The sequence below is a fragment of the Diabrotica undecimpunctata genome, chromosome 1 (genome assembly GCF_040954645.1).
Source record: "Diabrotica undecimpunctata isolate CICGRU chromosome 1, icDiaUnde3, whole genome shotgun sequence".
Lineage (NCBI taxonomy): Eukaryota > Metazoa > Arthropoda > Insecta > Coleoptera > Chrysomelidae > Diabrotica > Diabrotica undecimpunctata.
Window position 1 is genome coordinate 202,570,629 of NC_092803.1, and position 24,753 is coordinate 202,595,381.

General features: G+C 32.6%; 1 protein-coding gene across 2 annotated transcripts; it reads right to left on the reverse strand.

Moving 5' to 3' along the window:
* Positions 1–2,561: 2,561 nt before the first annotated feature.
* On the reverse strand, positions 2,562–20,333 carry LOC140432867 (cytochrome b5-related protein-like). 2 transcript variants are annotated; one of them, XM_072521017.1, is made up of 6 exons: positions 20,088–20,333; positions 10,511–10,732; positions 9,610–10,001; positions 7,280–7,465; positions 3,531–3,752; positions 2,562–2,902 (listed from the first exon to the last, which is right to left on the reverse strand). In XM_072521017.1, the coding sequence occupies exons 1-6, from the start codon at positions 20,136–20,138 to the stop codon at positions 2,593–2,595; spliced, it is 1,383 nt and encodes a 460-aa protein (XP_072377118.1). In that variant the 5' UTR covers positions 20,139–20,333; the 3' UTR covers positions 2,562–2,592. The 2 variants fall into 2 exon arrangements, with proteins under 2 accessions (XP_072377118.1, XP_072377117.1); XM_072521016.1 differs by lacking the exon at positions 20,088–20,333 and adding an exon at positions 16,010–16,320.
* Positions 20,334–24,753: the final 4,420 nt, after the last annotated feature.

A 24,753-nucleotide genomic window follows, 5' to 3' on the forward strand; every position in this document is an offset into this window, starting at 1 on the left:
TAGAACGAGATGCAGGGACTGCCTCGCGTCAGTTTTATCTGCAGCACTAGGGGAACGGGCTGGTACTGCAATGATGGTAGACAGCCAGAAGATAATGCCATTATCATACATACTTCATAGTCATCAAGATAAGAAAGCATACGTCTACTTCTTGAACTTTTACGTATCTCGTTTTCTTAAATATTATCTGGTTGTATTACTTCAGGTTTAATTTTAACAGGTTCAGTAATAGTTTGCTCATCCACACCTCTATGTCTCATTACGTAAACTGGAGATTTACTTTCACAAGCTTCATCAAATCTAACTGAACGAGATGTAAACACTGCTCGTTTTAGAGGGCCCCCTGCTGATTCTTATTTCATGACCCAAATACGTATACTTCTCCACCAGTTCTATCACTTTGTCTTGAATAGTTAAATGGTTATTGGGACCATATTTGTCATAAACTTAGTTTTGGTTAAGTTCATTCTGAGGCCCACCTTCGAACATGCAAAATCCAATTCATTTAACATAATTTTTTGTGTCTTCTACTAAATTATCTGTGATAAGGACAATATCATCTGCAAAACGGAGATGGTTAAGGTTTTTCGCCTTCTATTGTTACACCTCTGTGGTCCCAATTGACCATCTTAAAGGCCTGCTCTAATGCCGTTACGAATTATTTCGGTGAAAATGTATCTCCTTGCCTAATCCCACGTTTTATTTTTATTGGTCGGGTTTTATCGTCTATCTTAACAGTAATAGTGGCATTTTTGTAAATATTGTAAATAATTTCAGTATATGTATGGTCAATCTTGCTGTCATTCATCTTCTATAAGGCTGTCTATTTCGATCGTATCGAATGCTTTAAGAAAATCTATGAAAGTGAGGACAACAGATTTGTTGTATTCTATAGATTTTTCAATGAGTGTCTTTACTCTATGGAGATGATCATTGGTACCATAATTTGAACAGAATCCTGCCTGCTCTCTCGGTTGGTAGAAATCTAATTTTCTCTTCAATCTTGATGCCACTAACCTAGTGAAGATCTTGTACATGTTGTTTAATAGGCTAATAGGTCTATAATTTTCTAGGACCGTTCTATCTAATTTTTTAACCAAGAGGATGGTTATAGCATTTTTTCATTCTTTGGGCACCTTTCTTTGCTGCAAACATAGATTAAACAGTTTCCTTAATTTATTTAATAGCATATCTTCTCAATTTACGATAGCTTCTATTACAACTCCATCCTCTCCTGGGGCTTTGTTATGTTTCATTTCTCTTAATCTACCTTTATCTCTGGCATTAGTTCGGAACCTTGATTCATCTTTTTTGAAATGGTTGTTTGTATTCCTGTTTGATCTTTTCGTCTACTTCCATATAATTCCTCGTCAAACTCTTCGACGACCTGTATTAACAGTGCACTCGTTGACTTCGGAGTAGTAGCTTATTATTGATATGTGCCTGATACTGGTTGATATCTAACAGGGGTTAGATATACCATGAGATTTATATAATATTCTGTGGTCACTGCTTGTGATAAACTGGTTGAGTACTGTTACATCTTTAAATATTTGTTTGTGTCACTTATGATGTAGTTGAATTCGTTCCTTGTTCTACCGTTTGTACTTTCTCAGGTCCATCTTCTGTGCATCTTTTTTTAAAAGAAGTTGTTCATATTGCATGTTTGCAAAAATAATTTTACACTTATTTTTGCGGTTAAATCGCTACATAAAGTTGTGAATTGAGTACGAAACTCATTAAGCTCAGTAGATATATCGTCATCAAATATTTCGATTTCTTCGAGTGTATAGTCTGTTGTTGGAAAGTATACTTGGATAATTTTGAGTTGATACCTACTGTTCAGCTTCAGAATAAGATATGCCACTCTAGATGATATACTTTGAATGTTTATTATCTTGTGCGCGTGGTTTTTATAGGCAAAGAAACCGATGCCTCCAACTGACGTAGTTTCAGACCCAATCTGATAGAATTTATGCCCTGATTTCAGTCTTTTCAACGGTTCACCTGTCTTTCTAACTTCGCTGATACCTATGACATCCCATTTAATTTTATTCATTTCAGTTTCCATTTCTGTGAATCTCTCCTCGGACAGTAGACTTCTGGCATTGTATGTACTATCGTAAAAAGTTATGGGGTTTATGGGTTTCCGTATATTTACATTAAAACACCACGCCTGCTAGATAGGTTGGTGAGTGTTCGCAGTATTATTATTATATAACACAGCCGGTTAAAGGCATCCTTCCAAAATTCTTGAATGACTAATAATACACTTTGCTAGACTCTAAACAAGGGTGTTGGCAAATCAAGCTCGATGGTCAGTTATCTGATCTCTGTGCTTTCAGTGCACCTTTTAGAGTTTACATTAATTGTCAGAATGTCATCAGACACACACTTTATACTTATCAATATAATTGTAAGAATGTGATTGTTAATAAACATTTAAAAACTACTGGATATTTTATTAATTCTACACAAAATATACCACAATATTAGCGTCACTTTTGCCATAGACTTTGTAATTTAACCAATTACATAGAATATTGAAAACACAATATATATATCACATAAATTCATTTATTAGATAACCATTTACAAAAACATTCTGTTCTTATGTAGATCTGGAGGCAATGGATTAGGTTCCACCTTCATCAGCTGTTGAAAAGTACCAGAGAAGGCCTCTGCTTGAGATACAAGCCTCACATTCTCATTGAATTGTTTAAGAACCTTTTCGAAAGTCGGATATAAATGTTTCAACAACGAATGATCTAGAGTAGGAAACAAGTGGTGCATACAATGGTCTCCGAACGATGTTAGGACTAGAAAATCGGAACCGGTAATTTCTTTTCTTTCCATGACGGCGTCCAATTGACTTAAGCCCCAGTCGTAGGTCTGTAAGGATCTGCAAATATATGTTAAAATATTATACTCCGTTGGAAAATTGTTGACAGCACAGTTTTTATGACACAGCAGATAATAACTTGGTTAATACTGTTAGGTAAAGGTTTTCTGGTTGGAAAAGTCCTGTGTAATACCATTGTAATTTTCTGTGATAAAACCTGTGCTATTATGCAATTTCCAAATTTTCTAAATCCATTTAAAACATTTGTATTATTATTCAACTCCTAGACAGAATTAAGGCATTATTTTTATACATTAACATTTAAGTGGTCATTATGCTGTAAAAAGAACATCTCGCGAAGTTGAACATTCGTTTATTACGAACCCTAAAGGCTTAAGTACACGGTACAATTTTACAAGCTAACAAGCCGGTATGTAAAAAACCGGCAAAATCGGACTAAGTAGAAACGCATGCGAGAGGCCTATGTTCAGCAGTGGACGTTAGAGGCTAGTTGATGATGATGACCTTTTTTAAAGGATTTATTAATAAAAATTTTATAATTGAAATTATTTTACGTTCTGAATATTATAATATGCGGTTGAGTTTATTTACTTTTTACGGAAGTTCGTAAAAAACATAAAATGCATATTTTGAAAATATTTTATTATTTTTTATATAAAAATCTTACCTGGGAGTGTCTCCGTCATGAAAAACATCTGGATGATGATGAGCTGCATGTAGTCCGATTAATGTAAAGAAGAAAGAACCCATCAACATGATGAAAGCCCATATAATCAGTGTCTGAGTTATAGTACCTCCTCCAGTCAATGTCATAAATGCTGGCAGTATTAAATAAGTTAGGTCCGTGTAAGCAACGCTTTCATAGTTGCACAATGGAGAAAGAAGTATTCTGAAAATTAAATGCTACTAATTCACATGATTTAATTTCTGGTGTTTGTGGTATAATAATTTTCTCAGTGTAATTATGTTACTAAGAATAATTCGTCAACATATATTAAACACCAAGACAATTTGGAATATCCCTATTATCTAAAGCAATAATGACAATATAATGGCATTACAATGTATATTACCCTAAGTGACTTTCCAGTTTGTTAAGATATTTTTATTTGTCAAAATCTGTATGATCGGTCAGAATATAGTATAAAAGCTGAAAACCACATATAAAAAAGTATTATGATAACCAAAGGGTTAACTGGAAAAAAAGTATAGAGAAACGCAAATAAAGTTAAACGATACCTGAATCTATCTATCTATAAAATTAGCCTTCTTCGGTCCATCTTTGGACATAGGCCTCCCCAATCCTTTTCCATTCTTCTCTGTCTGTCGCTACAGTCATTCACCTAGAGCCCACGTGCTTCTTGATATCATCTACCCATCTAATTTGGGGCCTTCCTCTGCTTCGTTTATATTTCCACAGTCTCCAACTTATAAGAATTTTGTTATATCAGTCTTCTTTTTGTCTTATATTGTGTCCGGCAAATCTCAATTCAATTTTGCAACTTCTTGTCTAACATCCCTCACTTTTGTTTTCTCTCTTATCTACTCGTTTCTATTTTTATCCATTAGTCTTATGTGCAACATTTGTCTTTCCATTGCTCTTTGACTTTTTATGATTTTGTCCATGTTTGCTTTTGTAAATGTCCATAAGTGAGAATAGGGAGTACGCATTGATTGTATACTTTGGTCTTAAGATGCTGTGGATATCTTTTGTTTTTAAAAATGTAGCTTAGTTTGCCAAATGCGGCCATGCCAGTCTAACTCGTCTTTTTATCTATGCTGTTTAGTTTTCTTTGTTAAGTTTTATAGTTTGACCCAGATATATCATCCTGAACTTGTTCTATTTCATCTTGATCGATCCTTATTGTGATGTCTTCATCTGTATTTGTTATGATTTGGGTCTTGCTGTAATTCATATTAAGGCCTATCTTTCCAGCTTCTACGTCCAGTTCTTTTATCATTTCAAATAATTCTTCTCTTTTATCGGTTATCAATGCGATGTCATCAGCGTACCTTAGATGGTTCAAGCGTTGTCCACAAATTTTTATACCTTTTTCTTCCCATTCTAATCTTTTAAAAATATCTTCCAGAGCCTGATTGAAAAGTTTCGGGGATATTGTGTCACCCTGTCTCACGCCTCTATTTATTTGTATTGATTTTGTTCCTTCATATACTTTAATTGTTGTTTTGGCTTCCGTATATATATATTGGCTATTAGTTTCGTATATTTTTGGTCAATTCTGCTGTTAATCAAATAACTTTTCACTGCCCAATGTTCGACACTGTCGAAAGCCTTTTCAAAATCTATGAACGCTATATATAGAGGAATTTGATATTCATTTGCTCGTTCTATAAGTTTTTTCATACTTAGTAAATGGTCACTTGTGCTGAATCCCTTTCTAAAACCAGCTTGTTCTTTCGACTGGTATCCGTCGAATTTTGTCGTCAATCTGTTGGTTAAAATTTTTGTTAGGAGTTTATACATTACATTGAGGAGTGTTATAGTTTTTTATATCTGCTTTATCCCCTTTCTTGTGTAGGATAATGGTTACGGATTCCTTCCATTTGTTTGGGATTCTTTTTTCTTTTAATACCTTGTTAAAAAGGGAATGTAGAGTATTAATTACCACTTTTCCACCATATTTCAGCATCTCTGCAGTTATTCCATCTTTTCCAGGCGATTTGTTGTTTTTCATTTCTTTCAATGCCTTCTTTATTTCTGATTTGCTTATTTCTGGCTGTAGCTCTGAGTTAACATTTTTTATGTTGGTTTTGAATTTCTTCTGGTGGTTACTTTTCTGTTTTATATAATTCACCAGTAGAAATGGTGGATTGTATTTATGATGTCATCTTTAATGTTTGTTTCTACTCCGTTTACATCTTTTATTTTGTTTATTTCACACTTACCTAATTTCGGCCTTAAGCATTTCATATTTTTGTTGTTCTGTATTACTTCTTCTTTTTTTATTTCTTGTTCTTTTCTCTTATTTTCTTTTATCATTCTGCTTATTGTTTTATTGATTTCTACATATTCTGTAGATTTGCTTTTGCCTTCTTCGTTCAGCTTCCTTCTTTTATCCATAAGATTCTTTGTTTCTGTTGATATATAGTTGTTCTTTTTTAGATCCTTTTTTGCTATTTCTTTTCCTGATGTAATCATCGTTGCTGTAAGTATGTTGTCTATTTCGTCTATATCTTTATCATCACTGTCTAATTTTTCGGTAAATTGTTCTTTTAATAGGTCTTTGTATATCTCTTTATATTGCCCTAGTTTGTCTCTTTCTACTAGATCCCAGTTTAATATTATTTTTCTTTTCCTGAATCTAGATACTGTAATTTGTGGCCAATTAAGTCTTGTGTCCGGAGATAAGGAAAGTATGGAGCACATGTATGAAAAGGAAGTAAAAAGAGGAACATGAGAAATCGAGATTCGTCAGAACTATAGATAAAACTACATATTTAAGTATCGCTAAAGGTAAAAAAACCTTAAAATAAATGCGTAGTGATTAGTGTGGAGAATGCACGTGCTTTCCTTGCATCGGGAATAAGGAGAGTTTTTAAAAAAGTCCTTTATTATAAAAATTGAATGTTTATTTTAATTATTTACACACTCACGATTCTTATTCATTACACCAACAAATCTAATGACTACGCACAAATATTTTGTATAAAAATGACCTACATATTAAGGTATAAATTCGAAATGTGCATGAGAAGCAAGGTCAATATTAATTATTGCTGTTTTTGTATCGACAGGCGTCCTACCCTAACCATTATATAATAACTATGTACTTAAGTTATTAATAAACGTATTTAATTAAAACAATGTGTCAATTTTTTGTGGTTAAGAAAATTAAGGAGATCTCTCGTCCCACTTGCTGCGCAATCGCTAAATCACTCTAGCGCAAACAGGAAGAAATAAAAATATGTGAAGAGTACAAATATTTAGGTACATATTTTACTAGACATCGTGGTGATAAAAAATAAATTAAATTAAGAATTTTGTGAGCTAAGAGCTCTATAGATTGCCCAAACGGAATGTTCTGGAGTAATGGATGTGAAACTTGGAAACTACAAGAAGTCATCCAAAGAAACTGGATATGATCCAGATAAGAGGATCGGTAGAACGTTTCCATGGAGTTAGAATATGTAACAAAGAAGTAAAAAGATTGTAAAGATAGAAGGTTTAATAATTGATGATATAGAAAGATATGTACTGATTTGGTACTGATACGTTAAAAGAACGGATACTGGCAGGCTGCCAAGAAATACTTTATGAGTAAATTCGTTTAGGTTGATGGAAGAGATAAAGACCAAGTATCAGTTGGATGTGAAAATCCACAAGGCGATGAGGATCTGGAAATGCATCGAAATCCTCTATAAACCGATGAGTATTTACTAAATATTTTAAGTTACCTTCTAAGATAATATCCTGGAAATGTTATCGACCATATAACTGGTGATAATAATACTGATATATAACCTCCAACAAACTTTTTTATTGGCAAAAATGATAACATGGGTTCCGTTTGAGATATTTCTAAATCAATAATCGTGTTCGTATACAGATGGTGGCTGAGGACGTGGCTTATTCTCCAATCCCTAAAAATAAAGTAAGTAGACAAAAATAATAAATAAACTTTTTTATATTATTATATAAAGTAGAATAACCACAAAAACAATTAAAATATTTTTTGTGCCCGCCACCAATAGTTTAACTCAGTCTGAGAAAATTGCACACACCTAAGTATGACATTATATTAATACAATTCATTGGAGTGAGGGGGATTAACCGGTGTAACCAGGAATTACTCTACCCCGCCCCAATGCTCCAGAACAACCACTTCCTGTCCGATAGCGCTCTGATGCGCTATAGAGGCTCTCTTAACAGCGAAGTGCTTGTCATGTAGGAGTGTGATTAGTGTTCTGGGTGTTCTTGGAATGTCTGCTGTATATGCTATACAGAAGGGCTGATCAGACTACCTCCTATGGTACCCCAGCTTCCGGGATTACGTGTTCAGATAGAACTGGTCCTATCTGGACTCTCCTGCTCGCCTGGGTACGAGGACATGAATTTCGTCATGGCTCCACTATATCCATTATCTCTCATTTTGTATGTCAGTCTTTCATGTCACACTCTATTGCTCCTAAACATTGCTTGACTTTAAATCCAGCTGCTATATATTCTGTCTGAGTCTGAGTACTTGTAGTTTGCAGGAATGTTGAGCTCTTAATCCGAATTGTGCTTCTGGGAAAAACCTTAATCTGTATGGGAAGCAAGGTTATCTCTGATAGAAGTCTAGTTTAAATGACTCGATCTACTATCTTACTGATTTGGAAGTACGCTTATCGGCCTGTAATTTTGCGGAAATATGTGGTTCGTTCCTGGTTTTGGTATCATGATTACATGGGCTTTCTTCCATCTGTTTGGGAAGAGCCTGTCTCTTAGTATTGCTTTTGTTATGTTTGTCACATATACAATTGCTTTCGAAGGAAGATACTTCAGGGTTGTATTAGTGATTTAGTCTGGGCCAGGTGCTTTCCTTGGTAAACTCTTTCTAATCAGTTCATTCATTTCTTTTGGTGATGTGGGATATAATAAGTCTCAAATTAGAACATTATTTTAAATTGGGTAATAGATCAGGAGGTATAGGTTTTAGATTGCGTAGAAAGTATATTTCACTATAAGTGAGTTCTCAAAGATAGGCTTAACTTTGTATTAAACAATCTACTAAAATTTTTTTAAAAATTCAGTATTTTTCATCGTTTTTTCTCTATATCACAGCAAATATTGGCTTTAGAACAATTTTCATAGAGGAGTAAAAGTTTTGTAATTAAATTATACATAAGATAAATGCAGTTGCAAATAAAAAAAAATATTATCAGTACTGAAAAAAATACAAAAAAATCACAAAAAAAATAGTCAAAAAAAGCTTTTTTTATTTTAGAAAACAAATGTAAAACAATACGAGCGTGTGCTCCGATAAGTAGTTAGCCTCACCGCTAAATGGCGCTGCTATCACAAATCAAATTTTTTATCTATCGTATAGTAGATTCTCGTAGACGGCTAAGGCGCTGTCAAAGGCGCTGATGATTCGATTCTTGTTTTTAGAAGAAAAAACCCACAGCAAACTCAAAGATCGCTTGGAAACTATATACGGTGACTATTCTACTTCGGTGGTGACCTCCAAAAATTGGTTAATCGACTTTCAACGTGGTACGCCCAGGTACCCGGAAAACGGCTACCACGTTTACAATGCAGACTAATGATGTGCGAGATATCTGAGACAGTAGGTATCTGAAAAGACCGCGTCCTGCTTGAAATTTTGGGCATTTGAAAGCTGTCGGTGCGATGGGTGCTGCGTTTGCTCAGTTTGGATAACAGGCGCAACTGTGAGATCACTTCAGAGCAATGTTTGATGCTGTTTATGCGCAGCTGAAGGAGTTTTTGCATTATTTCCTGACTTTCTACCAAACATGAATCCATTAGTATTCACCAAAAACCAATACCTGTTGCCCAATCCACTGCATTCTTCAGATTTAGCCCCGTGGGACTTCTTTTTATTTGAGAAATTTAAGTGGAATGAGGAGGTCACCGTAGCCATAGAGGCATATTTTGTGGACTTCGAGAAACGTATTTTTCAGACGGATTAAATAAATTGGAGCTGAGGACTATGTTGGGAAATAAATCGCCACTTTTGCAGTATTATACAGTATAAATAATAGCATAATTAAAAAATACTAACCTTACTTGAAACATCGAAAACTGGAAATAATACATCCGAAAATTATCCCTTCGATGAATATAGTTATGGGCAGCAACTGTAAGTAAACTCAACAATATTCCAGCTACTGTTATTAATAAAAAACTATTATATCTTACTGATAACGATGAAAAAACTAAAGTCGTCACTAAAAGTAGATCACTATAAAAATCTGAGATTAAATAACCGCTTCGTGGAATGTCTTTTAATTTTTTTCGTGCCTCCATTTTTAAAACTCTATAAAATCCGTCATCTTTGAATGTAAATGGCACGTTTCTTTTTGTGGTTGCTTTTTTTACGAAATATTTTTCTATCATCTTTTCAGGTATTTCAGATATGTGATGAGTCTCGAAAGTTTCTGATATATCTGTACCCTAAAAGATTAATATATGTATAACCATAATACTACAACTACAATATTAACAAAACAATAAAAAGTAATTCAATTTCAATCCAATTTAAGTCAAAAATGTTTTATTATAAAATGGGAATTATCCGATAGCATTAAAAATTTCGGAACTATTTCTGTCCTATCAGACCATCATCATAACTTCAGTTCGCTGATATCAACCGTAGTACTCTAATGTCCTTTTTTCGAACCGAGATCTTTATGTTCCCTCAAAGTGAAATCCTCTAACATCGACCTCGTGTCACAACATGTTAAAAATTTAATATTTTCAACATATACTCTTTTATTTGACCTTGTTATGCGGCTAGTTTCAGCTACTTTTAAGATGATACTATTGATGTTCTGATAGGACCGAAAACATTCTAAAATTTTTAATCTTTCGGAATAATTTCAATTTTATAGTTTAGTTTTTTGTTTTTAGTTCATTGTAAGTTGTTATTCACTTATTAGTTTTTGCTAAACCAAAATGCTCACTTTCGTTAGTTTTAACCAATCTGATCCTCCAGGATGTTGATTGATAAAATTTGTAAAATCGTATAATCCATCATGAATCCTCCAAAAACCTTCTGCACCATCTGTCTGTCTTCTCTCGTCCATCCACACGTGACTCGTTAAAAACATAGGACGTTTAAGCCTTGTAGAAGAAACCTTTATTCCTAAAGATGATTTGGGAATAAATTCTCCACTTGGTTCAATCTGCAAAAAATAGAAAAAATAATGAAAATTGTGTACAGAGTATGTTTTCATAGTTTAGTTATTAATTATTGTAACAGAAAGAATAAAAGATTCTTGATGGTATGTTAATATTTTAATACTGAAACAAAACCTACTCCTTCAGAATCTCCTTACTCCAATAAATAACCAATATACTGACATCTGATGAGATCAACTAATGAACATGCTTGTAAAATATAATATGCTATTATATCAGTGCCAAAGAATTAAATATTGTTGATGGGAGTGTCAAGTAGTCGCAACTTCGAACAGTTTTTCAAAAGATTGTTTAAAAAAGTCAACTATTTAAAATAAAGATAAAACTACATCGTTATCATTCTCTTCGCTTTTACCTTTTTTGTCACTTGACTCATCCATCAAATCATACTCATTTCCGCCACATGCATTTGTTGTTCCTCTTTCTAACCGTCTAATATTCAGTTGCGTACATCACAGCTGGTCTCATTGCAGATTTATATAATTTTTTTTTTCAATTTGATTGCAACCTTTCTGTCACACAATACACCATTCGCTCCCTTCCAGTTCATCTATCCCACCATAATTCTACTGTATGCATCTCCATCTATTTCCCCATTACTCCGTAATACCAATTCTAGGAGCTTAAAACTATTTTTTCTCACAATTTTACCGTCCAAAGTTATTATTTTATTTGTAGTAACTCTATCTTTAAAAGAGCATTCCAAATACCTCGTTTTGTATTATTAAGCTTTAAAAGTTTTTTCTCAAGAACCTGTCTCCACTATTCCCGTTTTTGTCCTAAATCGCTTTCACTGTTTTTCACTAATACATACTACCTACATCGTCATATATTAAGTACCAAGGAATCTTGTCCTGTAGTTTTACTGTTATCTAATCCAACACTAATGAAAATAAGTAACGACTAAGCACTGAGTCCTAATGCAATCCTACTTTTACATGAAATTTCGGTCTCTCTCTCTCTCTCACTTATATCTGTCCTAACACTAGTAGTTATGAAGGATGGAAAGAAAGAAAACGATAGAAACAAAAAGTAGTGAGTAGATAGTGAAAGATCAGCCCTCCCACCACAAATGGCGAATAGTTAAAATTGTATAGTTTTTTTTAATATATCGTATATGAAATATAATAATAATATACATTATCTAAATAATATTATAAAATAAAATATATAATAATCAAACCAACTCAATAAAATCAAAATGTAAAGGAATTTTTGATAACAACAAAACATGGTCCAAAGTTCAATAACATTTTAAATCTTTTAAAAATGTTACGATACTAAAAATCCCTAACACTACGGACAACGCATGCATGTCCTTATTGCATTTATTTTTTATACTTCAAGTCTACCTTGAGTTCGATATATCAACCTTTATACTGATGTATTGGTTTACTAATTCACCTCCAATACTGCAATTAATTATTCATATATGAAGATAACTGAGTGTATTTCTAATTCGTTAATGAGATTGGAACATCATCGCATTAGATTATAAATGCGGTTTATAATTGTGCATCAATTATCACTGGGTGATTACCCCAGGAAGTTATCAATAGGGCAAAGTAAGACCCCAACATCAAGGGTCTATACAGTTTATTTTTCTTCGGATTAATGACAGGCTTTAAGCAATATTTATTTATTCTGCCATCATATTTACTTCACGTCATCTTTTCAATGGCCATATTTGGTGTGTTAGTTAGTCAGTTCATTTTCATTCATTCTGTTTATGTTTTTTTTCTGTTTTGTTCTTTATTATTTTATGTTCTAAATGACTCCAATAAACATTCCTCTTTTTTCTTAAGTCTTCGTCTATATATCTCGATCCATAAGTGTTGGTATGTCTTTATATGACATACTTATCAATATTGAGGGTATCACTACAGCCAAAGATGACGTGTCGGAATTCTGCAAGAACACGAAATACTTTCATATTGTTACGATAAATATCATGGCCTAAAATAACTGTAAATATATTATGACTAATTCTGTTTTTGTTGTAGAAATTTCGGCAAAGGATCTAGACCCAAATTATGATGAATCATCCGACTAGAGGTTTCCAGGTAGGCCGAGTGAGACTGGTCTGAGCTTCTGGTTACTTCGATGGGAGATCGCCGCTGTTCTCGAATAACAGGATTTCATATATAATAACGGAACTTTAATTGAAGAGAGTTAGTTAATTTTGAAGACGCGCTCGCGATTTTAATTGTTACGTTTGCCTAAAATAAATTATGTATTATTAGTGGTTAATAAACTTATATAAATTATCGTGCTTTTTAATAAATTAGAATAAGAACAATATAATAAATTAATAAAGACATTATAAATTAAATAAAGACATAGCAGTTAAATAAATTCACTACAATATACCACTTGTATAAACATCTTTCCAATTATGGACCACAAGCTATCCCATTCAAATAGATATTTAACTTCAAAAAGGCAATGAAGAAAAAGTATGCAGACATGCTAGATTTCAAGCTGCTAAATCTTGAACCGAAACCAGAAAATTGTGTAAATTTTAAAGAATTTATAAAAAAATATGTCTAGAATAGTTATCTGAGGGGATATAGATAACAATATGTTCCCGAGATGTCCAGTGAGTCCAAAGAACTAATGAAAATATATAGCAATTAATAAAGTGAACAAATAAAGCATCTAGGTCAAAAAATTGGAAAACTGGATCTTGCAGCTTTATACTAGTAATACGTACTGTAAAGTCTAAGAAAATTCAAAATCATGAAGATCTAAAATCTAAAATAATAACCTTGTTAAAAAACCAAGGGAGGGCTCAGAAAATTTCAGTAGATATCTATTTTCCCTGTTGTGTCACTTTTTTAGACAACACGAGGAACTTATCCTGGTCAGAATAGAAAAAATGTTGACAAACACCTTATTCCACAACAAGGAGGATTCAAACTGAGTAAATCTTACACCAGCTAGGTCTTCGTATTAACAGACCACATTGAAGAGGGCTTCGAAAAGGAGAACACTTTGGAGGACAAAATAAGTAGGTGGAGAGTTCCAAAGGACGGCCTCCCACAGGGAAGTGTTTTAGTACCAATCCTTTTCAATAATATATATATATATATATATATATATATATATATATATATATATATATACATATATATTATACAAACTACCAACGTACGCCGACTGAAATCAAGCGCTTCCTCTATGCTGACAATCTTGCAATATGCGCTCAACGAAAATGTTTTGAAGAAGTAGAAGAAATATATATAATATACAAAATATGAAACATTTTCTTACATGTCGAAACTATCCCCATATGTGTAGTCTCGAAAATTTGTGGCTTACTAAAAAAGGTGGATCCAATGTAGCCAGATACTGGGCCGAAATTATGTGATTGGCATATCCTGACACGGTAAAGTAAAGTAAAGAAAGGTATATCTTTCACTCTTCTGAGAAATCTAGGTATTTGAAATGGTTCACTTGTTGTAATGAGTGATCGCCAATTACTATTTTTCTTCTTATGGGGTTGGACGATAAATTAACCAGAATTGAAAATATAGGTATATTCATATTGGCAAAAGAAAGTACCTAACTTGAACTACCGGTTTTGGGAATTGCATTCAGCAAAGATTGAATTCAGATCGAGATAGTCGGGAAAAACGGTACTCTTTTACGGGCAGTGTGCTGAAATTAGAATATTTTAAAATAAAGATCTAGGGTTATAGAAATTTTTTGTTACTGTAGAAATATACAAAATAGTATATGCATAAAAATAGTATCCTGAGAAATGATCGCAGAGGAATAAGTGACTATATGGGTTGTCTCTTAAACTAGCAAGATAAAGAAAAACTAAATAACTTAAAACATGGAAGCGTCTTTGGCACGTTATAACAGGAACTACACTGGGGTGCAAAATTAACCGGACACTCAGATTTTTTTTTGTGTTTTGTTGATGTTTAAATCAAAACTTGTTTAATTTGTTTGAATTGTATTTTAAGACTTATTATCGATACCGTTTTTTTCTTGTCTGAACCTTTTTAAATATTTTGTGCGAACAACACTTTTGCACATAAGTTTTGTTAATAATGTGAAATAGTGGCTTAGTATTAATTTAAGTTTTTTGTGGTACTGTACCTGATTATAAGTTCGGCTGTAGGTTTTTGTATTGCCTCCTGTTGAAAAATTGCATTAAAAAAAATTATAACACCAGAAGAATTAGCACAAGCTGTTGCTTTACAGGATGATGGGCAGAGCATTCGATACATCGCAAATGCTTTAAGAATTTCTCGAAGTGTTTGATGCAATACAAAGATTTCGGGAAACAGAAAAATACACCAGGAGTCCAGGTCAAGGTATACGAAGAACCACGTCAAGAAGTCAAGAAGTCAAGTTATGGATAAGTTCCAGCAACGTTTACACTTCACTCGAGAACATCTTAGTTGGGGTGTTGACAGTTGGAGTGCTGTGCTTTTCAAGGATGAATCAAGATTTAACAGATACTCACCAGATGGGCGGCCTAGGATATGGAGAAGAGCTGGTAAACGTTATCAGCAATGTTGTTTTACTCCGAGAGTTCAATTTGGTGGAGGTGGTAAAATGGTGTGAGCAGGCATTTCCCTAAAGGCTCACACAGAACTTGTTACAATTCAAGGAGGCAAATTGAACGCTCAACGGTATAATCAGCAATGTATGGAAGATCGTGTAGGGCCATTTGCCAAAGTATTCGACGTAACCATGGTGAGTTTGAAACCATGAATGATTTGGAGCAAGCAGTTCGTGACGAATGGGAGCAATTCCCTCAAGCAGATTTTGCTGCCTTATTCCGAAGTATAACTGATAGAATGAGAGCCGTAATAAGGTAATACACTCTACTAAATATCATTTTCCATAAAAAATGTTTATATTTAAAAAAAATAATTTTTATTTCTTTGCAGATTTTTAAATTGTTTGAATTGTTTATTGTTTTTTTCTGTGTAACTTGCTTGAGTTGTAATAAATTTGACTTTTTAAAGTTTGTTTATTATTAAATACTCAATTGGGAACATCTTAAACTTTTTTTAACTCGTTTTTAGAAAAAAACCTGAGTGTCCGTTCCAAGAGCAGAGAAATTAAGAAACCATCACGTCAAATGTGTTTATTTTTTCATGGGAAACTGAGATGTTTGATTGAAAAAATTTACCTAAGGTATGTTAGGTTGTATACGCACTTTATAAACATACATTATTCTTTATATTTAAAACAAAAACAGGAAATTATTAGCAAATCTATATAAATGAAGTATTTACCATAGACATTACCAGCGAAAATGCTGGTCTAATTAAAGATGTTATTCCATTCACAATACTCATTTTAACTAAGAAATAAGTATACGTTGGAAGTAAGAAACACAATACACGATATTATGTATGCACTTTACCGGTACGTCAATGGAACAAACTGCTGCTCCTTGACCCTATCGCAATGATACTTGATAACCACACAACGCACTCCGCGATGTTTGCGTCTAACAATAATAATATAGCTCAACGCAGTTCAATGTTTACGATAGTACTGAACTCTAATCCTTAATAATTTTAAAATTATAATCATTATGCTATCAGTCAGTCATTGTTATGGGAACGTATAGTCAATAACATTAACACTAACGATGTTTTAATTGATAAGATCCATCAATAACTCGTTTTCTAAATAAATTGATAGAAAAAATTAATGCTTTACCATAATAAAAGACGACTTTGTGACAGTTTTTAATGATTTTAAGTATAAAGGAAATTTAAACAGCCGATTTGGAAGTGATAAAAGAAATTTAGAATATTTTGAACTGAATGGTAAGAAACGAAAAACGAAAAAATTTAGGCGAGGAAATAAAGCATTAAGCACTAAAAAGCACTAAATCTACCAATTTTCCGCAGCAAGATAAATCGCTGTGCAACATTTTGCATTCGATTTCCGGAAAGTGTCATAAAAGTTTGCGTACAAAATTCATGGTGGTAAAATGAAAATTGGAATTTGTGCGTAAGGAAAATTAATTTCCAGTAGGCACAAAGAAAATAAAAAATTTGCAATATGAAAATATCAACAGAAATAAGTTTAATTTTGTTATTCGAAGGTTTTCAAGGTTTTTGAATACGAATATGATAACGACGATGGTCTTCGAACTACCTGGTGCCCAGGATGGACCTCTTCTCCTGGAGTCCTGTTATTTTCATTCGAAATAAGTCGAAAGTCATTACTCGGAGTTTTTGAGGTCGCTAAAAATGAATATTATGACGGCGATGTTCTCGAGCCTAGTGGAAGGTGGACTTTGTCTTCTAAAGTTTAAATTTTATTTTTATTTGAAATTAGTAAAAAGTGGCATAATACCCAAATCCAGAAACAAAGGTTTACAGTGTCCCCTATACTCTGCTCTTGCAAGTATCTCACTAATCTTTTTTTGTAGTTTAAAATTCGATATGCGTGACAGGAATTACTCCATGCAGAGCGGTGGCAATACCGCTCTGAGGAGACCTCAAGAGGTCGAAATACGTATAAGCGGCTGTCGCTGCCCTGTATCAAAACAAAAATCTAATACCGTCATTATGTTATATCCAAAAATATATCAAATAAGTACCCACGAGAAGTGAGAAATCCATTTATAACCAATAGAGAAATTTGGAAGACTATTCAAGATGTAAAGTTAATAAGAAAAGCAGAAATAGACAGCGATGAATCGGTGTGATAATATCTATGATACAAATAGGAGGAGGAAAAATAAATAATCAAAAAAACATAAAAGACTATAGAATAAAAGGGACAGAAATCGAAAAAAACCACCAGTAATAATTTAAAAAACAGTTTGAATTGAATAAAAGTAGAGCTCTAGGGATAGAAAACAAATGGAACCCACTCAAAAATTATTTTTTTACAGCAAAAGAAGTAAGGACGACAAAAATGGACATCAGAAATAAAATAAACAGTCAAATATAATAATCAGATGGGGAAAAGGTACTTGAAGTTCAAGTCACAGAATAACTAGCAAGTATATAAAACTATTAAAAATTAAGTAAATCAACTAATAAATCAAAAACGAAAAGGGAAATACCTGTTTTATGGCACACTGAAAACCTGATCCAGACTAAAGAACATTCGTTTCTAACTACATCCTACTGAACAAGCTGAATTTTGCGGGAAAGATTTGCGTTTCTTCTTCTTCTTCTTCTTGTGCCACTCCTATTTAGATTGGAAATTATCAAGGCTATCCTGACCTTGCTTACAGCTGACCTAAAGAGTTCATTATTGGTACATCCAAACCACTCTCTCAAATTACGCAACCATGACATTCTTCTACGGCCTGGATTCCGTTTTTCTTCTATTTTTCCTTGCATTATATTTTGAAGCAATGCGTATTTATGTCCTCTCATCAGGTGACCCAAATATTCAAGTTTTCTTCGTTTGATCGTTGACAAAATTTCTGGGTTTTTTCCTATCCTTCGCATTACTTCAAAGTTTGTGACTCTTTCAACCTAACTTATCTTCAGCATTCGACGGTAGCATCACATCTCGAAACTTTCAATATTTTTTATGTTGTTCTGTTTGAGAGTCCAGGCCTCTACACCGTATAATAGCGTGTTAAATACGTAGCCCCTTAATCTATCTATCTAATCGTAGAGGGATGCTTATATCTCTGTTGCAGAATTTCCTCATCTTTATGAAGGTGGCAATTTCGATACCTCTTTTTATTTCATTGTTTTGATCTCCAGTTTCGTTTTGCATTACTTCGATCAAAATGATGAATTTAAAATTTTACATTCTAAACGATATAACGCGTTTAAAACTCCTTCTTTTCGATTGTGAAAGTAAATTTTGCAAAACTACACAGCTTCAGTTACAAATTTCACCTAAGGCTGTCTTCGTGAAAGCATCTCCCGTGACGTTGTAACGATAAGACTACCAAAGAGAAATGAAGTACTATTATAAAAATAATACCTCAATCAACCAAAATAAAACAATATTTAACTAATCATATTTATTAAAAACAGGAAACAATCAACCCTGCCAATGCTTAACCATGAATATAGTGAGGGTGATACTAAAGGCAACGATGGCATCAATAGGTTGCTTGTGTGGCCTCCCAATTAGACGGTTAGGTCCTCCTGAGAGCTGCAGTTATTCCATGTATGTGTGGCCTCCCAATTAAGTGGTTAGGTTCTCCAATAGATTCAATAAATTTTCATAATACGGCCAGTAAAATGATATGGTCAATTAATACAGCCAATAAACCGTAAATATGGTCGATAAATGCAGCTAATAAACCCAAGAGAATGTTGCAGACCATAAAATGAAGCTTATTATAATTCCTACCTTTTTTTATAAATTTAAATTATAAACAAAAAATAATCCCACCATTAAAGGTGATTGAAGAAAGTAGGAAGGGACTGCATGAAGTTAGCACAGATGTCATAGGATGTTCCTATATGAAGGAATTAGCTTTTCTGTCAACATAGAACAGAATATTTAGTTTACCGGACAGAAAGAGAGAGGGCAAATATTTATTTTATGGGACAGAAAGAGAGAGAAAAGAAAGACAGAGGGTGCTAAATACTTTTTGAAGAAAAAATACTAAAAACGAGTCTGAAGGCAAAGGCATTAATAAATTAATCAAGAAATTAAAATAAAAATATTATTTAAATATAAATTAACAAAGATGTGACGTTTATAACGTTACAACGTGAGAAAATTTGGAACGTAGAAGTTTAAATTTTAAATTCAGCGTTTTTTAGGCATATTTTAAATGCCTCATATTAATTGCCAAAACTCAGAATCGAAATTTCTTGTTATAGCTTTTGAAGATTAGGCTCTAGCAATTTATAGCATAGGATATAGCTCTAGCATAGGATACTTTGATTAAAAGATATTGAATTTTTACCGTCGAGTTGATACAAGTTTTATTTAAAAAATTGATTTCGCCCGCGTAACTTACATTTAAAATCGTTGGTTGCTTCAATCATTGTTTCTGAAAGAACGGTTCATTCTAAACAAAAAGTGCTAGTTTTCATTTTTGTTTAAAATTATCTTTTATACTTTTTTGTATCTTTTTGGGGCCCAAAAGTTGACATTCTAAGCAAAATTCAGCTTGTTCGTATGATTTTTAAACGTCAAATCTCTGACGACTGGGCTATTAGTGCATATAGATTTATTGTTGTCAGTATGTACATACTATTCTTTCAGTTATTGGGTTAAAGTTCATTTTATTTTTTGGTTTTTTTAACTTGTACTTAGATCTTCAAAGAAAACTACGAATGTCTAAAGAAAAAACGTAAAAACATTGAGATGATTCCATTGTTTATTATATTTTTAATGATAATATTAATACATTTTACTTACCAAGAATTTTATCACAGTTTTCACATTTTTAACAAAACTCACACACGTCATTTCAAATACAACTAAGTAATCGTATTACCGGGATCTAAAGATCTTTCAAAGTGTTACATGTTCTGGTTGCAACGTATTCCAAGGCAGTGGCGTCACTAAAAAAGTCGATCAATGTTAAACAACAATCCTTTTTTTAACTTCTCTTCACTACGGCCTTAATTTTTCGCTATGCACTTTCCTAGTAAGCGATGACACGCTAACAGTTATAAGCGGATCATTCATAGACGCCGTAATATAAAGGTGAAATTTTCCTGTTATAAGTGTATTAATGTTAGAAAGTACAGCATGGGTGTTTGGACGGAAAACCTACAGCGTTAAGAAGCGTGAAATCACAAAAATTTCGTTTGAATTTTAATTTTAATAATAAAATAATCTAGGGGACACCCATATTAATAGCTTTAAATAGTGTTAGCTGCAAATATAAACACAAATTTATGTTTTTAATCTTCTTGTTGTTTTGTCGATTATTGTACCACCTTCGACAGTAATGATTATAAAAATGACTATAAAATATTTAACAAAACTTTAATATGCGTTTTTTGTCTATAAGATAACAAGTGAAGCATGAGCGCCCATATATCAAAATCCAGGGGGGGGGCAAGTCAACTCATTGCAAAAATGCAAAAATATAAACATGATTTACAAACAGTAAAGAAATACCAGAAAAGTAAAAGTAATCTTAAACAAAAAATTATTAACAACATATTTTATGGTATGACTTTATACATACAAATTTTATTATACAAAATTTTTTATGTAGGAATAAAAAAATCAATTTTAAGCAAGGATGTTAAAAAATAGTAATAAAAAAAGCAGGTACTCTGAGATACGAAATGCAACACAAGCAATAGTGTAGTTTAAATAATATGTAAGTAACATAATATCTGAATTGAACAATTTCTTTTACTAGGAAATTAAAACAAATATTCAAAACTGTACTACGTTGAAAGGGTTAGGGTAGGGTGTACAGTACACTCTTCTACTACCATGCTTAGCTGAAATTGCATAAATAGACAAATGTGTGCAATCTTCAAATACTTCGCTGGGTGCCAACTTACTTATATTTGACATAAAAAATTTATACTATGTTGTAAACAATTGAAGAGATGTAATTAAAAATTTATTTGTTATAATTTATTATAAAAAAATTAACATTTTTTTTTCAGTTAGTATTTTATGTATTATAATTTATTTAAACGAATAATTTCCCAATAGAATCTAAAATGGTAAAATGTTAAACCCAACAAAACGTAAAAAGTAAACTTGATATTGAAGGCTAGTGCTCTGTATCTTGTGAAAATAAAAACTGAAGGTTTCTGGGCTTTTGTCCAAACTCATCTATTACTTTTTTAATAAAATTATTTCGATTGTTTTCTATTTTATTTCTATGAACGCTCATCATACATAGTCCATCTAATTTTTGTTCACTTATAGTGGACCTAATCCAGGTTTTAACCCTTCGAAGAGTTGAAAATGATCTTTCAATCGTGCATGCAGTGGGAGGAAGGCACAGAGAAATTTCTATAGCTTGGGCTATAGCTGGGTAAAATAAGCAATGGTCTAGTAGCTCTATCATTGAAATATCTTCTACATCTAAATTGGTTTGATTTTTCCAATAATAGAGCCACAATGATGTCTGTTCTTTTAGATTAGTAATTTTGTATAAATTATTTATGATTTCTATTATTTTGGCGAGGTCTTCTTTAGTTAATTTTATTATGTTTTTGGGATGCAAGTTATACAATAACATACCAGGATCATTGTCTTCTGAAAATCTGACACCAAGAGAACTAATTAAAGAATCTAGGTACGGAATAAATAATGACACTCTAAAAGCGGAATTAACCGCATGGTTTGACCGTTGTGTTTGCTTTCTAGGAGCGATTCGTGGTTTTTCAAGGGTAATACTTAGAGATTCGGCATCATTAGTACTCTTTTCAAAAATTGTTTTAAAAGTTGTTTCCGCTTCTTGTCTGTGCTTTGTTATCATATCAAGAAATAACTGTATATGATTTTTAACTGCCAGCATATCTATTAATTTAGTTTGTAAAATGTTTACTATGGGTTCTAAGAAAGAAGAATATTTGGAAATCAAATTTAGGGAAATTATAAAAGTGGAATCAGATGTGGCACATGAAAGATGCTGTGCTCTTGATCTTGTTGAGCAATTAAATTTGTTATCTGCTATTATTGTTTCTAAAACATTTTTGATTTCAATAAAATTTACTAGGCCACTATACCAAATATTTAAGTCAAACAAGTAAAAACGTGTAGCATTTATTAAGCGGATATTTTTTTGTGAGAGTAAATTTTGCATTTGACATGGGACGAAATAAAGTTTAAAATTGTTGGTACAGGTACACTTTCTACCAATTAAGGCTTGATACCTACGACATCTCAAAATCCCTCTTTGCATTGTACAATATTATTATGGTAGGTATCTACATTCGAGGCATTGTTAAGGAAGTACCTACCGCATTTCTCGGTATTTCGCTAGATTAGTTTCCGGTTGTTTGCTGTTTTGAGGTATTGTTGCAAGTTTCTCGCCACAATATGCGTAAATAATGTATTTTTTTTTTTTTAATATACTTACAAACATACTGATTTTTTAAATAATATTACTAATGATAGGGAGTGCCAACTGCCCCCTCTTGCCCCCCCCTATGGGCGCCCATGAAGTGAAGGGTGCAGAGAATAAAGTCGCAGTGTCACTATTAGTACATTTTTCAGAAAACTACACTTTCTATTTTTTATTTTGTAATATTTAACTTGTATGATCCTAAACTCCTTTTTTTTTTAACAGGTTGCTAAACAATTTAGTAAAATATGTTATATAACAGTATAAGTGTCAATTATGTTTATTTAAAAAAATATTTTAAATTAATAAAAATAAAGAATGTTACTGCTAGCGCACAAAAATAATTTAAACAAGGCCTTTATTATCTTTTGACATAATCAAGGTACCAGATGAGATTTCTCTTCTTCATAACATCCCAGGTAGAGATTATCTCAGACTTGACCTTTTTGAGGATTTGGAGATAGTCAAGGAAAAGAAAAATAGTCCCAATTGTGTTAATCGTCACACCAGCATCAACAGAGACTTCGTCTCACTTCATCGACAATTATTCTCCTGATCTAACTTTCTTTCTTTTAACTACACATCCAGTTTTACTTACTTCTACATTTCTTTCTATTTTCCCATAGCTTAATATCACCCTATATAATTCTCCATACTTAACTCTATTCTTGTCACCATTAATACACTAACATCCCCTTTTTCCAATATCCAATTTCCCATCCTCTCCAATAACTACCATCTTAACTAATCACACAGGTTTTCTTATAAATACTCACTTTACATCTATCGATCTCTTATCACAATCAGTTTCAGTATCCCCAGCTTACATCTTTACATTCATCTCCTATTTCTTTTTCTTTTATTTCTTTTTTTTTTTATTCATTCTTTTTATCGCCTTTAAAATGATTTATGAATTTCAACTACCTAACTTAAATTTTGTCTTACCCTGGTATACCAAATTTATTTTACATCACAGTCACTCATTGTTTTACATTCTCCCACCTTTTTTTAAAATACCAAAAATTGCTATTAATCCTACTACACACAAAACACAATTCTTCACTAAAAACGGCCTATTCACAAACTTAAGCACAATGACTTTTGCTCCTACTACCTCATTCCACTTGACATTGACGGGTACTAACTGATTTTTCATACCATCTTTCTAGCAGTTAGCCCTAGACTCCAGCACAGATCAGAGGTAATGTAAGTCGATAAAACCTCACCAGCTACAGGGGGTCATGTAAGATGCCCCCATTTTCAGTTTTTATTAATCAACAAGTTAACTGTCTATTGCATTTACCTTTATAAATACCATGAGGATTGTTTTTTAATACTGATGTCCTTCCAATGTTTTTATGTAGCCATACAATGTGTTTAACAACTTTTTATGTAAATAGTAAAAAACCAACGTGTCCTTTCTATATATTTAAATTTTAACTTACTTGTTTTTTAATATTGGTAAACTGATGATGGAATGATTCAATTCCGAAAAGATCTTCTTTAAAATAAAAATTTTAAGCTTTCCACAAGCATTTTTTATACCTTAATACACACGAACACCACGTGCTTTGTATTCAACAGGTATACTAGCCACCTCTGGATATCTCCACTTCATGGTTTGTTCCAGTTTCACTTTTAATTTTATTATCTTTTATTATAATTAAAAAACAATATACTTAAGAAGAATACTTATTTACTAATGTGGTAAAGATTCAAATCACTGCTGAGCTTCTTTGGAACAAAATGCACTAAGGGACACTACATCTTCAAATTTTTCTCTAGAAAGAGGTAGCAGCTGCTGATGAGATGCTAAAGGTAACAGGAGTGTCATTGGTCTTTTTTGCCCTTTGGAATCACTGTATTTGAAACGAAATTTCCATAGTACGTTGGACGTTGAAAAATCAAATGGGAGATTTTTGTTCAATTTTCAAAACTTTTATAGGTCTTGTTTGAAATGGACATTTTTTAAAGAATGTGTTATCAAAATACTCAGTCCAGGATTTCAGCATATTTTGGTCAACTTTAATCACATCA